The sequence below is a fragment of the Protomyctophum parallelum genome (assembly GCF_964188405.1).
Source record: "Protomyctophum parallelum genome assembly, chromosome: 1".
Taxonomy (NCBI): Eukaryota; Metazoa; Chordata; class Actinopteri; order Myctophiformes; family Myctophidae; genus Protomyctophum; species Protomyctophum parallelum.
In genome coordinates this window covers 19,705,659-19,721,020 of record NC_139697.1, presented here as the reverse complement: position 1 = coordinate 19,721,020, position 15,362 = coordinate 19,705,659, and the positions used below count along the sequence as shown (strand labels likewise).

General features: G+C 41.5%; 1 protein-coding gene across 1 annotated transcript; it reads left to right on the top strand.

Annotated features, from left to right (window-relative positions):
- Positions 1 to 102: 102 nt before the first annotated feature.
- On the top strand, positions 103 to 4,857 carry cbx3a (chromobox homolog 3a (HP1 gamma homolog, Drosophila)). The gene is made up of 5 exons (XM_083786836.1): positions 103 to 266; positions 1,519 to 1,694; positions 1,940 to 2,096; positions 2,183 to 2,277; positions 4,328 to 4,857. Exons 2-5 carry the CDS (start codon positions 1,525 to 1,527, stop codon positions 4,452 to 4,454), a joined length of 549 nt encoding a protein of 182 aa, XP_083642962.1. The 5' UTR covers positions 103 to 266; positions 1,519 to 1,524; the 3' UTR covers positions 4,455 to 4,857.
- The last annotated feature ends 10,505 nt before the right edge of the window (positions 4,858 to 15,362 follow it).

The window sequence follows — 15,362 nt, the reverse complement described above, 5'->3', positions numbered from 1 at the left end:
CCAAAGTCGCTTATAATACGCGGACATGGCAACACTGAAAGAAGCATTCCTTATTGTTTTCGCTTTCACGGCACCCGTAGAAAATAGTTAAGTTAGGTTTCATTTGGCGCGTACGTGCAATCAGAGAAGAGAACTCATACAGTAGTAGGCGGCGAGTCTTCTCCATTCCTTTCCCGATTCCACGCGTTTCTGCAAAGTCAACACTACTCAACACAGTCACACACAACAACAGATTTGTACCGTCTGCATTTGTGCAAGTAAACAAGGTATGTATGTGAATTCTTCTCGTGCCCTGGTCTTTTCTTTGAGCAGAGTAACATGCGAGCACACGGCAAGGCCACAAAACAACTTAAAGGCATACTTGTAAAGTTTCGAGCTACCGCCAACAGACAATGCATTGTGTGCAGAGTTGCATGCTAGCGAATGTTTAAACGGGCGATTGTTCCTTTTTCTTGCAAAATGCATGCGTATTTTGAACAATGCAAAAAGTGTGCGTGTAAGTAGTAGTCGACGATGGCTTTTATTCCCCCACGTGAAGCAAAAACAAACGACGTCAATACAACTTTTATTGATTTTGTTACACGCCTGCGATGCTTACAGTAGCGATCTGCAAAAGGACTAGATGAGGGGCCAGGGCGACGCGTCGCGTTGTGGCTGAGCTTGCAGATCTGCTATTTTAGGGTGCACGAAACTGCACGCAAAGACCCGGCACAATTCAGACTTTAGTGCGTGTTAACGGCAAACAAGCCAACGTATGATTCTGTCGGAGACACGTGAACTATTGCAGTTAATTTTAGTTTCACCAATTTAGTTGAATTTACAGCCTGCTGGTTGAAACGTGAGCATACATTTAAATGTCCCTAATCTAGGCCCGCGTCTGGTAGCTAACGGCTAATGCTAGCAAGCGGTGAAGCGGGCCATTTTTAAAAAAACTGGCCCATCCGGCCCGATATAGTATAACTCCATGGTCCTGCCCCACGCTACAAAAAGCTGAATTCTTTCAAGATTGTCCCTTTTTTGTGCTGTTAAGTTATGTAGTTGTAGTATATGTTGATAATTAAAGAAGAGCTTTTGCTAGAATCACTGCTGCTTTTCCTTAAAAGGAGCTAAACATGCACTGATTTAGCTTTTAAATCATCTTTGATCCTCGACCCCCTTTATTACATTAAATAATTGACTATTAGGAAGGAAGGCTACAGTTTCCCATATTACCTGGGTTTTTAGTTCATTTTAAATAATATATGCATCATTAAGGGCAGCAGTACACCTGGTGGAGACAGATGGTTTCCCTTAGTTTTATTTGATAACTATCTGTCTAGATATGATGACAAATAACAGGCAACGGTACAACTCAAGGCCTCTCAAGGTGGTGCACCACTAACTAAAAATAGAGGAAACTAATTAATTAAAATGTTGCTAATATAACAGGTAATGTGCGACATAGTCTCCATGATATCCTAATTGTGCATTTTATTCTAGTTTATTGCACTTTAAAATTCTAGTTTTCTCCTGTTTTAGTTCAATATGGGTAAAAAGCAGAAGACAACGGGAGGAGCAAAGACGAAGGAGGCAACTACTCCGGCGACTGCGACGACTACTGTGGTGCCTGAAGAATTCGTTGTGGAGAGGGTGATTGACCAGCGCATTGTCAATGGAAAAGTGCAGTTCTTCCTCAAGTGGAAAGGATTTACAGAGTGAGTTCACTGTGCCCCAGCACCCCCTGAGCTGGAGGTTTTTCCCTCGTGCATGTGAATACTGTTTATGCCATGTCCTTATTGTAAATTAAGTGGTGCAGATGTTTAACAATAATTTAAAGATCTATAAGGGTCCATTTGGTTACAAAGTCTCCATCATTTAGCTGGGGACCACCTGGAACCCCCTCAAGGACCGCTGGTTGAGAACCACTGGTTTATGCCATCATTGTTGCCGTTTCCTTCAGGGCGGACAACACCTGGGAGCCAGAGGAGAATCTGGATTGCCCCGAGCTGATATCGGCATTTCTTGAAGCACAGAAGAATGTGTCGGAGAAGCCGGCAACCGCCAAAAGAAAGTCCTCAACAGAGGATCCTGAGACGGACGCTAAGAAGAAGGATGTGGTGAGTTTCATAAAACACTCAACCGCACACGCTTTTCCTGAGACATGGCCATTTGTTGCGTAATAAATGTCCTTTTCGTCTCGTAGGTTGAGAAGCCCCGTGGATTTGCCAGAAACCTAGATCCAGAGAGGATCATCGGTGCAACAGACAGCAGCGGCGAGTTGATGTTTTTGATGAAGTGGTGAGTCATAAATAAGCAAGTCATCCACACACACTTCGGTAGACTTCATGTTATTGGGTGGAGAAGTTGCATCATTCTTCCATCTTTAATTTGCTGCGTTTGCCTTCACACTGTGCTGTATCAACCGCAAAAAGGAAACGGAGCAGGGAACTTTATCAATGTGCTCTGACAGTTTAAGGGCCCATGACGTAGATGTCTGTCATGGTACTTAATACGCCCATGTGCCCAAATTAGTGATATCAAAACCGGTCGCATCGCTCTACAGCCTAGAAGCGCTGGTTGCGCAATCCTCGGTGTTGCACAACAGTGACACGTCATCGAAAATATTCCCTGCTTGTTTAGCAGGCGACAACGAAAATCTTAAAACGTTAATAACTCGCAATCTAAATCATCCCGCCCAATTATAAAAAAAGGTTATGTGTTTGACGGGCCCCCGCTGTCCAGTCGCTAGTCTCGTTAGATTTGATCTTACCTCCCGGTGTTGTCGATCGCATCGATAGTGTTGTGGCTATTGTTAGCTGCTACACAGACATTCACAACAACATCCGGTCCGTCGGTAAAAGTGGTCAGAGCGCAATAAACGATGGGCACATTTTATGGGTCGTGCGCACATGGGGGGGAGAGAACCGATATATTTATATGGGAGAGACGCAGAGACAGAAATATTTAAAATCATCCTGTCTCGCTCTAGCGCAAGTATAGAGAAAGAGCAAATGTTAAATAAACTACACAGGTGGTCCCAAAGTATTAATTGATTACATCACTATAGCAAAAGACGTAAAACTAGGTCAACTCAATTAGCTTCAGCGGAGCTGTTCTGACTTGAAGATCAATACTAACTGACCACCTTCAAGTTTAAACCATAAGATGACATGGAAATGCCCGCCGATTTGATGCGCTGAAATAACATATCTAATCGGGTCAAGGTGCACACATGTGTCCTTGAGCAAGACACTGAACCCCTAATTGCTCCCGATGTGCTAGTTGGTGCCTTGCATGGTTTCAGCTGCCATCGGTGTATGAATGTGTGTGTGAATGGGTGAATGTAATGCACAATCTATGTAAAGCGCCTTGGATAAAGGCGCTATATAAATGCACCATTTACCATTTACACATGGAAGAAAAGTCATTTTTATCGGGGATACCTTGTTGTAGGCTATACGTCTCCGTGAATTGTATGCATCAGCAGCAAGCACATTATTGTTCAAACACCTGCTCCTCTGTTCATCTGTTGCTCTTATTTGGCTAATAGAATAATTAATAAGAATGACTGCAATAGCAAGTTGTTGCTGTGTTCTCTTCTCTCTCTGTGTGACTGAAGGTTGCGCCCAAAAATTGTAGACTGTGATTTCCCCTCATGTTCTTTTTCCCTCCATCGTAAAATGACCTTTTCTTTTTTTCACTATTTGGTTCGCTTAACATGTCCACGTGTCATTTGTTTACATATTTGGTACGCTTTACAAAGTCCTGTGTGAACACCAAACTTGGTCCTTGATCCGGCCCTTCTAAGTGATCTTTGGGTGTGAAAGCGCCCCAAGTCAGGTGCGCTTTGAAGCGAACTGAAACCCCCGTTCTGCGAACTAGAATGCGGATCAAACAATCAGACTTCGCTGCAGGATTCCTTTTATCACAGTAAAGTATTCTGCTGTGAATGCGACCGTAGGTGCCCGTTTTTCTGTGTAAAGCAATGTTAGGCAATAGACGGCCTGTGGGCAAGAACCAGCCTGCCAGCAATTATATCTGGCCCGGCGGAGGGAAGCAGATTTGTCAGATAAATCGCCCCGTCATTCATATTTTTTTCCTCGACCTTAAAATATGGAACAAAGTGCATTCCGTAAGTTCTAGGGCTGGTTGCAATAACTGCAATATCGCTGGTATGTAACGCATCGGTTTCATTACCGCGGTAAAAAAAATCCGATACCGCCCCAGCCCTAATAAGTTCATTACGGGAAACGTCTTTTAGTATCCAAATACGTGACTATTTCGTATTTTTACAGTGCGGGTGGTCACTGTTTTGGAGTGGAAACTTGAATTACTTTCTGCCCTACAGGAAGGACTCTGATGAAGCAGACTTAGTTCCAGCCCGAGAGGCCAACACCCGCTGCCCTCAAGTGGTTATCTCGTTCTATGAAGAGAGACTGACATGGCACTCATGTCCCGAAGATGAAGCTCAGTAGTTACCCCCCACCTCTCGTCTTATTTTCCTCATGACTGACAATTTCAGTTCCTTCATGTCTCGTTCCGTATGTTCATGGGGGTTTCAAAATGTATGTTCTAGTTTGTGTCGGGCACAAACTTGTTATCTTGGAAGAACCAATGGTAATGGTTGCATTACACACTGAATTTAACTACTTTGCTTATTACATGCGTTATGATGTTTCTTTTTTTTTAATAATAAACTTGTTTTTATTTCATTCTTGTAATAGTTTTTGATATGAAAAGCAGCGTATGTTCCCTCTTGCTTGTCTTTTTGGTTCCCATTTTACAACTGATCATTTTAAATACATTATGGGATGTATATTTTATTTCCCTTTAAATGTATTTGCACTTGGTCAAATATAATAAATGTATATGATGGCTGGTTGGCTTGGTCCTCTGTGTCATACTGCCTAGATTTTAGCATCTAAGCAACTTATGATCTCCAAACTGGAGGTCAACAAATCCCTCCCCTCAAAAATGAAATGTGCACAAAAGGTTGTGACTACTCTGGGCTAGAGCTAAAAGCTCACTGTCTTGTTTGTTTTGGTGTCCGCTGCGGGTGTGATGGAATGTTTGCTTATTATGGCATGCCTGCTACAGAGCGTCGCAGTCCCACCCCCTTTCATGACGACACCAGGCCCAGGAAATGATTCCCAACGCATTTTTCCCATAGACATTTCAAAAGGTATTTATTTAAAGACTTACGCCCGCGGACAAAGGCAACTCGAGTCGTGACAACTCATGACATGTTGTAACCTGCCGTTTTCTTCTTCTTTCTAATTATTTGTTTGGCCCAAATAATTGGGAGTTGGCTTTGTCCGCGGCAAACTTCTTTAAATAAATACTTTTTGAAATGTTGGAGGAAAATTAATGGAGAATAATTTCCTGGGCCCTGGTAGGGGGCGGGACTGCGACGATCTATAGGCACAGTATAGGGATGCTTTTGTTCATGTTGGTGAAATGTTAACTTTCTCAAAGCTCACAAAAATAACTATCCAGGCCTGGGTGACTATTCTAGTCTCTAGACCTCGGAATTCAGTTGTTATAGCAGTACTGCAGTAGGCAACGAGGCATTAAACAGATACAGGTAAGGGTATACAACAATGTGTAAAATACATTTTCTGCATGTGGCCAAAAGTTTATGTAATAGTCAATCTTTAGTTGATTTGAATCATACAGGCATACATGATACTAAGTATCATGCAAATTCTTTCACCAGAAAAATGGGCATAATGTGTTTTTTTTTTCTCCATATCCTTTCTAGTTAAAACAGATCTCGGGGAGAGTGCAGTGCATGGAACAGTTTTGGGACTGCCTTGCTTAAGAGGGCATTTGCTGTAGGTAGAGATGATAGACACCATACAGTAGATAATACCAGCTAGCTTCCATGCACTGATGCACTAGCTCACAACTGGAATGTTTCCTCTTGTCTGTGCTGGGGATTGAAACAATGATGTTTTGGTTACTGGTAAACCTCTTTACCGGCGGCCCGTGGGCCAGACCTGTCCCGCCAGAGATAACTAGCCCAGCAAATCATTCAGTAAATAGTTTACAATATGTGACAGTCTTGCATATAGGCTAGTATTATACTCGAAGGGTCTCAGGTTTCATTGAAGGGCTTCGAGGGGGGTCCCCAGTTAAATTACAGATAGTTTGGAACTGAATTGATCCTATAAGGTCTAGGCCTACTACAAGAGTGTATTACAGATCTTCTAGTTACAGATGTGGGTTTGTATGGGCGTCCATGTGCATATCAAAATGGGGTTTCTTGAATTTCAAAACTTTGAGAACCCCTTGGCCATAACGTCCAAATAGGGAATTACCCCCACCTGAAGAATTCTATATCCATGTTCAGAGTGAACTGATTGATTTATTGATATATTAGTAAAAACAAGTCAGGCTAAAAGGACAACACAAAAAAGTCCTGGGACTTATTTCCATAATAACAGGGAGCTGTTTCATACAGTTTATCTCCGTATCTAATTGACCTTGAGTTCCTTTACTATCATGAAAGAGTACTTATCTCATTTCGAAAGGAAGTCTGTGTCTCTCCAGATGTTCTGTTTGAATGAACTAAATATGCTCTTTGTACAACATTCAAGGATATGGCCAGCACAAAATGATTACCTCACACATTTATATCTGCACCTGTAACATTCCATTAGACATGCAGTTCTATCAGTGTGCAGTTATACCACACAAGTCTTTATTAACTTTCGCACCAACTGCATTTGCATAAGATGTCAAAAAAGAAGAAGTCAAAGTTTAAAAGCAATGCCCGAGTCAAAACGTACTTGCCGACCCCTGGTCTAGGCTATTACGTGCCTCCTGTTTGAAATAATCCTCAAATCAATGCAACATAGTCATCAGTTATGTAATTTGTCACAGTACATTATGGTTCACAAATGTACAGGATATCTGTGAGGTCTATCTGCTTATGTATGTATGCAGTGAAGATAGATGGATTCCGCATTTAGACCAATGTGGTGTATTATGAATCATATAGCATATTCATAACTACCTGGTTAGTCATACTTGTACATATAACTTTAACTCTGTATTTCTCCCTGATCTCACTCCAGTGTCTCACCAAAGTGCCTTAAACTGAAGTCTATTTGCATATCAATTGTTCCACAGGCAGGAAGCCAATCTCGGGCTGAAAGACAGTCAGTCCAAATTGTAGGTTTCACCCTTTGACTTCTCAAGATAATTCTTGGGGAGTGATCTTTGATCTGATATTATCATTAGGGTCTATTTGAACATCTTTAGGATGCTTTGGCCTTCCTGTTTGACTGATAAGTGACAGAGCCATTCTTTAGGGTAGGAGGCGACAGTTTGTCATTTTATTACACACACACACACACACACACAGGGACAAAGGTGACACCCACTGCATGTTATAGATGTATAAAGAGATGGGACACAGAAGAGTTGGGGAGAGATTTGTTGGAGTTAGAATTGAGGAAGAAACTGGTAACCACTAACCACCAGGCTACCTGCCTGGAAGGGGATCGAAGGCCTCAAAATGCTGTAACTGTATGGAACGGATGCTTGTAACCTGATGTACTATGGGAGATGCCTTGTTGGAATAAAAGAAGGACTTTACCTGGGAATCGCAACTCATTTCGTGCTACATTAGGACAATAAGGTAATAATCCACAGACCCCTGTAGGAAAAGATACAACTTGTTGATTTTCTAGGGCCATGTATAATCATAAGTACCACCACCTCTGGTGATACTGGTGCATAAACCATGGGAACTTTCCATCTCTTTAATTACACCCATGACAAAGGGGCTTTGTATGCAAATAAGCAGACCATAGGCTTCCCAGAATTTGCAACTTGTTGACAGCAGACTATAAGAAATATAACTATGTGATATGCAATAGTTTGTTTAGTTTTAGAGTGTCTGACCTATGGCTCAGATTTGTTTTAAAGACCTCAAAGGAAACGGGTGAGGTCATCTTCGTGATGTCCATTCATCACTTGATAAATCTGCGATTCATTCATTTTGTAGTTATTAGAGTGGAAATAGGTGGTGCAGATAAGTTGTCCACTGTTGGAGTTCATTTTTCAGGGCTGATCACAATACGTCACAACATGCCATGTCATACGTCATGTCATATATATTTCAATTTATTTAATATTTTTTGTGTGTGTAGGTAACTTGAACATTCAACTGGGAATATTAAAGGTCCTATACTGGTTTCAAGGTACCACAATGCAGACATTGTGGTGTATTTAAGCTACGCCCTGCTCTAATGCATGTAGCAAAAATATTGTCATTATAATATTGCCATTGCTAAATCATGTCATTTTCTGGAACTTATTAACTGAACGTAATGTATAAACTTAAAGCAGAGATGGGGGCCATGCTCAGAGCCATAAGGCAAATGTATCTGTATTGCTATATTGTGCTACCCATGTCAAATTATCCTTTTTTACCTTGGTATTGTTGATAATAATAATAATGGCTTATCATTTAGTTGAAAAGTAAGGTTTTCCCCCTCACAATTTCTATTGTTTCTTTTATAGGTAATTCTTGCAATGTTCTTATGCTGATGCAAGTGTAGCAATGCGCGGAAAGTGGGGATTGAACCCGGGCCTCACACTCGCCAGACCAACGCGGAACCTGTCGTGCAAATAGGGCTGAGTCCAATTGCCAGGGCTGTTGCAGGCTTCGTCAGTGGTCTTAGCTGGGCACAAGCAAGCCTAGAATTTTTTAACACATAGGTCTACTGGGCATAATAATGTAACAATAATGAACTGTTTTATGTGCCCAGGGACTGGGTGGCGCTTTGGAAATAGAAAGAGTATGATTTATTAATTATTTCCTCTTGAATGACTAATCACCTCTTCCAGTCAGGTGATTGCAATCGTGCGCAGGTGGGCATGATGATAGCCGATACGCAGAAAAGGAGGACTGGCGAAACAGGCGTGTTTTGTTTGGCAGTTGGCTAAGTTAAGTTGTAGTAAGCGTTTTTTAACTCTGTAGCAATCCAAAGCTTTTTAGACATTTTACTCTGCTGTTTTGCAGTAGGCCTAGTTTACATACTAGTTTTAACCGGGGAGCTCGGCATTGGGAAACACCCCATCAGCTGCAAACACACAAACGGTTTTCCCGTTCGAGTCCAAAGAAGGTAAGTAGGCCTATGCTGACAGGTGTTGTGATTTACGAAGGGGAACAAAAACTAAGCTGCAAAGCTATCGATTGTAGGCTACATGTAGACTACTGTTTACAATGTAAAGGTTCTTGGCATAGTTTATGGTGCTTTTGAAGGTCGAGGCATAATTGATAAGGTGTATATATATTCTAGCCTTCACATGACGCTCGTATTATTCGTGACAGTCAGGCTATTGTTTTTCTGAAGTTAGTTTATAATTATTCTTTTGTTGGGCCATAATGGGTCGTAAGTGGTTTCAATCGAATGTTCAGCACGAGTATATAGTGGCAAATAAATAGGTGGGCAAAATCAATGATGAAGAAATTGGCTGGCCAAACTTTAAATAACAGGCTACATTCAGGGGATGAGGGCATCCACTGAAACGTAACTGTTTTCCTAATCTGTAGTTCTCATGTAATTAAGGTCCTAAAATGTGGATTGACTTACCCCCCATCAACCCTACAATTTTGGACATATGTTCCATTCGTTTTGTATAAGTCTTTGTCTTTCTGTGGAGTTGGTTCCTGCAGTGAACCGTTTGTGCTTATTGATTCGTTTGGTCAGCTGTTGTCTGTGGAGGACAAATTATTTACATTACATTACATTATCTAGGCCTACTCTAGTAGATCATTCCTGGATGCTAACGAGTCACACCCATCACATCCTGGAATGTGAATAACTTTAGCTGACATCCATAATGCTTTTTATCAATTAGCTGATTGAGGGATGCTTTTAATTCATTTTTAAATCGTAACAAAGTAGAGTAGATTTCTGAAGTCGATGTAAGGCTGTATTATCCTTGCAATGTGCCACCAGAGGCTTTCATACAGTTGACATACTACTAGTGCTGCCTGTTTGAGTCCATGTAAAGGTGTTTATGATCAGGCTACAGATTGTTCCCATCACACACTGAACCGAATAGATGTGTGCTGTTGCATCTTTCTGAAGGTGTTGTTGGTTATAAACCCTCTATTGATTTAAAAATCAATCCTTTAAAAAAAAATCTATTGCTGGTGGTTGACATTTTTGCCACACTAAACTGCGCTTGCTGGCCATTTCTGGTGCAGGCGTAAAGGGGATTTTATTATGCAAGTGAGGAATATAGTTCCTGAATCCCAAACTCATGTTTAGGCATCACCATAAAACTGACTAAAGTCCCTGCTCTATTTCTTTTTCAGGTTTCTTTGCCAACTATGGACAATCTGCTGGACAGCGTAATTGAAACGGTGAGTGGCAGCTCTCCACACACTAGAATCTAGATATCTCATGCATGGGTCATGGAGTTATTTTGGGCACTTTTTTTCTTTTCTTTTTCCATCTTCAAAAATGGCTATAATTGACTCATTTAGATTATTTGTATATATGGGGCTCAATTGGTTTTATGGCTTGGCACAAGTTGACGGGAGTTACAGATGTTGGTGGAAAGATTGTGCTGAGACATGTTCCGTTTGTACGCCTTCTCCATTGTATCCACACATGCAGCTTTATCCTAAAACCATAACTTAACTGAAACCCTAAAATATATTTTTGGAGGCTTTTTCTGCCTTTATTGATGGATGAACAGTAGTCTGACGGGAAATGGGGAGAGAGATGGGGAGGGGAGCAAACTATGAATGTGTAGCATTTGTCTATTTGTGGTTACAGTGTCATCTCCTTGTCTAGTTTAAGTGAGGAAGACACTATAGGCACGAGGCAAACCATAGTCCTAGAGAGCTCTCAGTGCCTGCTATCCCTGTAGAACACACAAGGCAGAGAGCCTCTTGCTAGTTCTGGCACGAGAGAAAGGACAATGTGCGGTTCTGTGCGGGGGTGCCCTGGGCACGGTGGTTGCTGGGGTGTGGTCAGCACTGGTTTGCTGCACCTGGTCGGCAGGCTTCTGCGTTCCCTGTTGGCCGGGTGTGGACAATGCTATAGCTGGTGCTGGTTGTGCCAGCAACCAGCACCTCCGCCAACAACCAGCACCTCCGGATTCGTCTATAGCTGGAAGCCTGGAGGAGAGGGGCCAATCACTGCTTACCTGACACCTGGAGGGTGTAGTGGTTGAGGGTTGAAACACTCTAAGAAGTTTGGAGACCACCGGATGACCTCTCTTCCAGGCCAAGGCTTCATCCATTAGAAATGGATTATATTCGCATCTTTGTATTTACAAACTAACCTCCTGCATAACACTCTCTACCCACTGGGTGGGATATTCTCTTCTATTTTTCTTTCTTCATTTTTGCACCACTGTAGGAATTTGTCAGCATTTCTGTTAGAGATCCAATGCGCCACAGAGTCGACTTCTGGCACACGTACGTCGACTATGAGATCAGTTTGAATGTGAGTGCTTTATTTTGGCATATGCTTTGTCTCAAGGTTAAGGCTACGACCAGCAGAGACTGTGGTCGTGACGCCATAGTCAGTGGTGGACAAAGTACTAATGGTTTACTTGAGTAAGAGTACCAATACTGCAATGTACTCGGTTACAAGTAAAGTCCCGCATTCAACATTTACTCAAGTAAAAGTACAAAAGTATTCAAAATGTACTTGAAGTACTAGAGGTACTCTTATTGCAGAATGTCCCATTTCATGGCCGAAATGTAGTGTTGAAAATTTAATCTGATCTCGGAACAGGTAAAGGAACTATTAACTAAACTTTGAAATTGTAGTGGACTAAAGGTAAAAATGTTGGCTCTGAGATGTAGTAGAGTACAAGGGAAAGTATGGGAAATGCTCAAGTAAAGTACAAATCAAAATTGTCTTTGAATGAATTATGAAGTAGTGTTAACAGAGTTGACTAAAGAGGCTTGTATTTGTGTTGGATGTACCCTACCAGCCTTGTGTTAAATTGTGTTCTCTTTTCTTTGCGTGTAGACAAATAGCATGTGTTTTGCTAAAAAGACATCGTGCGTAAGGAGACGGTACAATGAGTTTGTTTGGCTGCGCCACAGTCTGCAACAGAACGCTTGCCCCATGTAAGTTCGCATCATCTTGGTTATTTTATATTTTTAGAGCACACTTGCTCATGCATCTCAATTCCTTCTCACCTATTAGAGATTCGGGAGCAATTTAGCTAGTGCTACTAATGAGACAAATGAGATGAGAATGGATTTGTTAACCTTCTATGGTGCCATTTTCTGTTATTGATTATAAAAAAGCAACATACCCCTGGTTGATTTGTGCCTTTTCTATTCAGAAATGTACCCAAGCTGCTCCCCTGGAACCCCTTCTTCAGAATGAACGACACGGAACAGGTCAACCAGAGGATGGAGGGCCTGCGGACATTTTTGGAAAAGTGAGTGTCCCTCTCGCCAGAAATTGACGACTACTATAACCTTAAATATAATCGGTAGGCAATGTAGTATCGCCATCTACTGGTACACAGGGCTGATTCGACAAATGCCTTCTAAATCAGTAGTTCTCACACTTTCAAGTCTTTTCAAAAAACCGTCACTTGCTCATTTTCCTAAAGTTTGTCTACTGCTGTTAACCCATTAAAAAAAAGTATTCTGAAAGAATATATGTTACATTTTCAAAGATTTGTGCCGCATTTTCGCGATAAATTTTTTTTAGCAGAGCTACAAGCTCGTAGTGCGCCACTCGGTGGCGCGCTATGAGCTTGTAGATCTGCTATTTTTCAATAGCTAAAGTATAACGTAATGCTTTAAAACACCAAAAGGGATTTCCGGTCCGCCCAAAATGGATTGACATTGTCTCTTCCCTTTTTGGCAGTGTCATCTACACTCCGTTGCTTCTCTCAGACAGTAGACTCCACCTGTTCCTCCAGTCGGATCTCAGCGTGGCCAAAATAGAGAGGTGTGTCCAGGGCCTGACCAGGTACACAGTGGCTCAGGCCATCCAGATGCCTAGAAGAAGCTGCATTGATCCCCTGGAAGATGGGTGCAGAGCTTCCTACGACTCGGACTGTGAAATGTAATTATCACAGGATAACATTTAGTTATTAATAATAATACTAGCAATTATGAATTGGGAGTATGATGGACCACAATAGAAATGAGCCCCTGGGGATTTTTGTTTTGTGTCATTTTATAATAACCTTTGACTGTATACTGTCCTCAGTCAGAGGAGGATCTAGAAGAGGGCCTTTCTGTTTGTCGGTGGCTAATTTGTTAAAACCACTGGCCTGATCAGTGCCAGTTTTTCTTCTGCATATACTGCCAGTAGACCAACAAAGTGATATCCTGAAAATATTTCACATTTTGTGAATTGTCTCAGATCTGCCGTGTCTCCATATTTGGGCAAGACTGACGTCAACTTGTCACACATCTACGGGGAAGCTGTTATTAGACCCGTCTTTTTATGTATGTATTTTAGATTTCTGTAACGAAAGCACAAATTGCATGCATTTGTAATTTTGTGGATACTTTGACCAGACCCAGGAATGGTTAAGATCACCATTTTTAAATGTAGATGACAGGCATACCAAACTGAAAATCTGGCAAATTCCACAATTTGCTGTATCTTTGATATGGCACCAATAACGCATTAACTAAAACCTTTTGTTTTGTTAACCGTCGGTGTACATGCACATTATGTATGTAGACTAGAGTGTTTTTGATTGATAGACCGTCCCAAATGATAAATGTAACCCCTCTTCTGTTTACAGCAGCTTTTGGTCGGCATCATCAGGTCTGGGATCCAGTATGGACGCTACCCTTTGAGCCATCGTTAGTGACCATTGAACCGTTGGTCACTAATGAGCTCTTCACCGGCAAGTCGATGTTCTCTCTGAACACGGACATCGGACACTGTGACAGGCGGCACTCGGTGGAAGAGCTGAGTGTCGACTTCCCGATGGGGAAGTGCTGAAGAGTCAAGAATGGGCTCTGTGCATAACTGTAGTCCTGGGTTTGACTGAAGGTGGCATGCCAGTTACCTGCTCCAGGTTCCCATAGCTTGAGCGGATTTGAACCAGAAATGTGTACTTGTGTTTAGTGCTGACAGCAGAGAGGTAACACTTGTGGGTTTCTGTTCAGGAAACCAGGGACTATAGTTATGCACAGAGACCAAGCCTGTTGGCTTTTTGGCTCCGATACCTTTCCTTTCTCTTAATATTTAAATATTCATTGTTTAGCATTTGCTTCTTTGTGTATATTTGTGTAAGCAATTGCCTAGTCCTTTAATTTTTTCTTTTTTAGTGTTTAGTAAATCTGGCGGTACTGAGAAATGAAGTACTGGGAGAAACTCTTAATGATATAAAATTCTTAATGTTAATATAAATTATTTTATCTGCAAACTGTGCAGGGATCTTATTTTGAATGTCTACAGGTTTTAAGTAACAAAACCTTTTATTGTCAATGGATGAATAAAAGATCTTTGCATACAGTTTCCCTTTTTGCATTCATTTATTTTTGGTATAAAGGGGTGAAAGAAGGAAAAAACACTGGGCTCTCAAATTAATGCATTTTTGCAACAGCCCAGTAGAGGGAGTGTAGACATCATGGGAGATTCAAGAAAGGGTGTCACAACATGATGAACAATGCTCCTGCAGATGATATCGACTTATTGCATCAATGAATTGATCATTTGAATTATTTACTTGATGGTTGGACGTCTTGGTGAGGATTGCTGGAGCAAGGATTTGTGTGGAAATTGGAGCTTGTTCGTATGCATGTTGGAGCAGATCTTGGGTTTTTGCAGCAATTCTCACACCAGTGTTAATGTAAAAACACATTGTACCTGTATCATAAGCTTCTGTTAATAGGATTTTTGTTTGATCCCTCTGACCAGGCAGCAGAAGGCTAATAGAAGTTCCTAACATAGGTGAGTTACTTGTAGCAAAAGAAAGGAACACAAGCCCCTTTTCAGTACATGTCAACTGATTTATTTAAACATTTTTATTGTTGAGTGATCATGGACTTGAGCTTCATACTTCCCACTCTTCTGTTGTCCTAGACCTGAACATCCTGGGACTACTCAAGCAGAAATATTGTTTTGAGAGGACTGAAAGAGGGGGAGAGTATGGCAGACCCCCGATCTGGGTAAGGTGAACGGGACTGTTCCTTAGTCCTACAGCTACAGTTCTCCTGTTTGTAAAATTGTGAAATCCTAAGTGGAAATATACTCTATTTTAAGCAAATGTGTCCATTTAAATACATTTGTAACCTCATGTGTTACACACATAATCATGAGTTACACTGTAAGAGAAACGGAACAAAACGGTCCATCCTCTTATGTCTCACCAAACTCAGCCCAGCCCATGGGGCAATAAAGTTACTATAC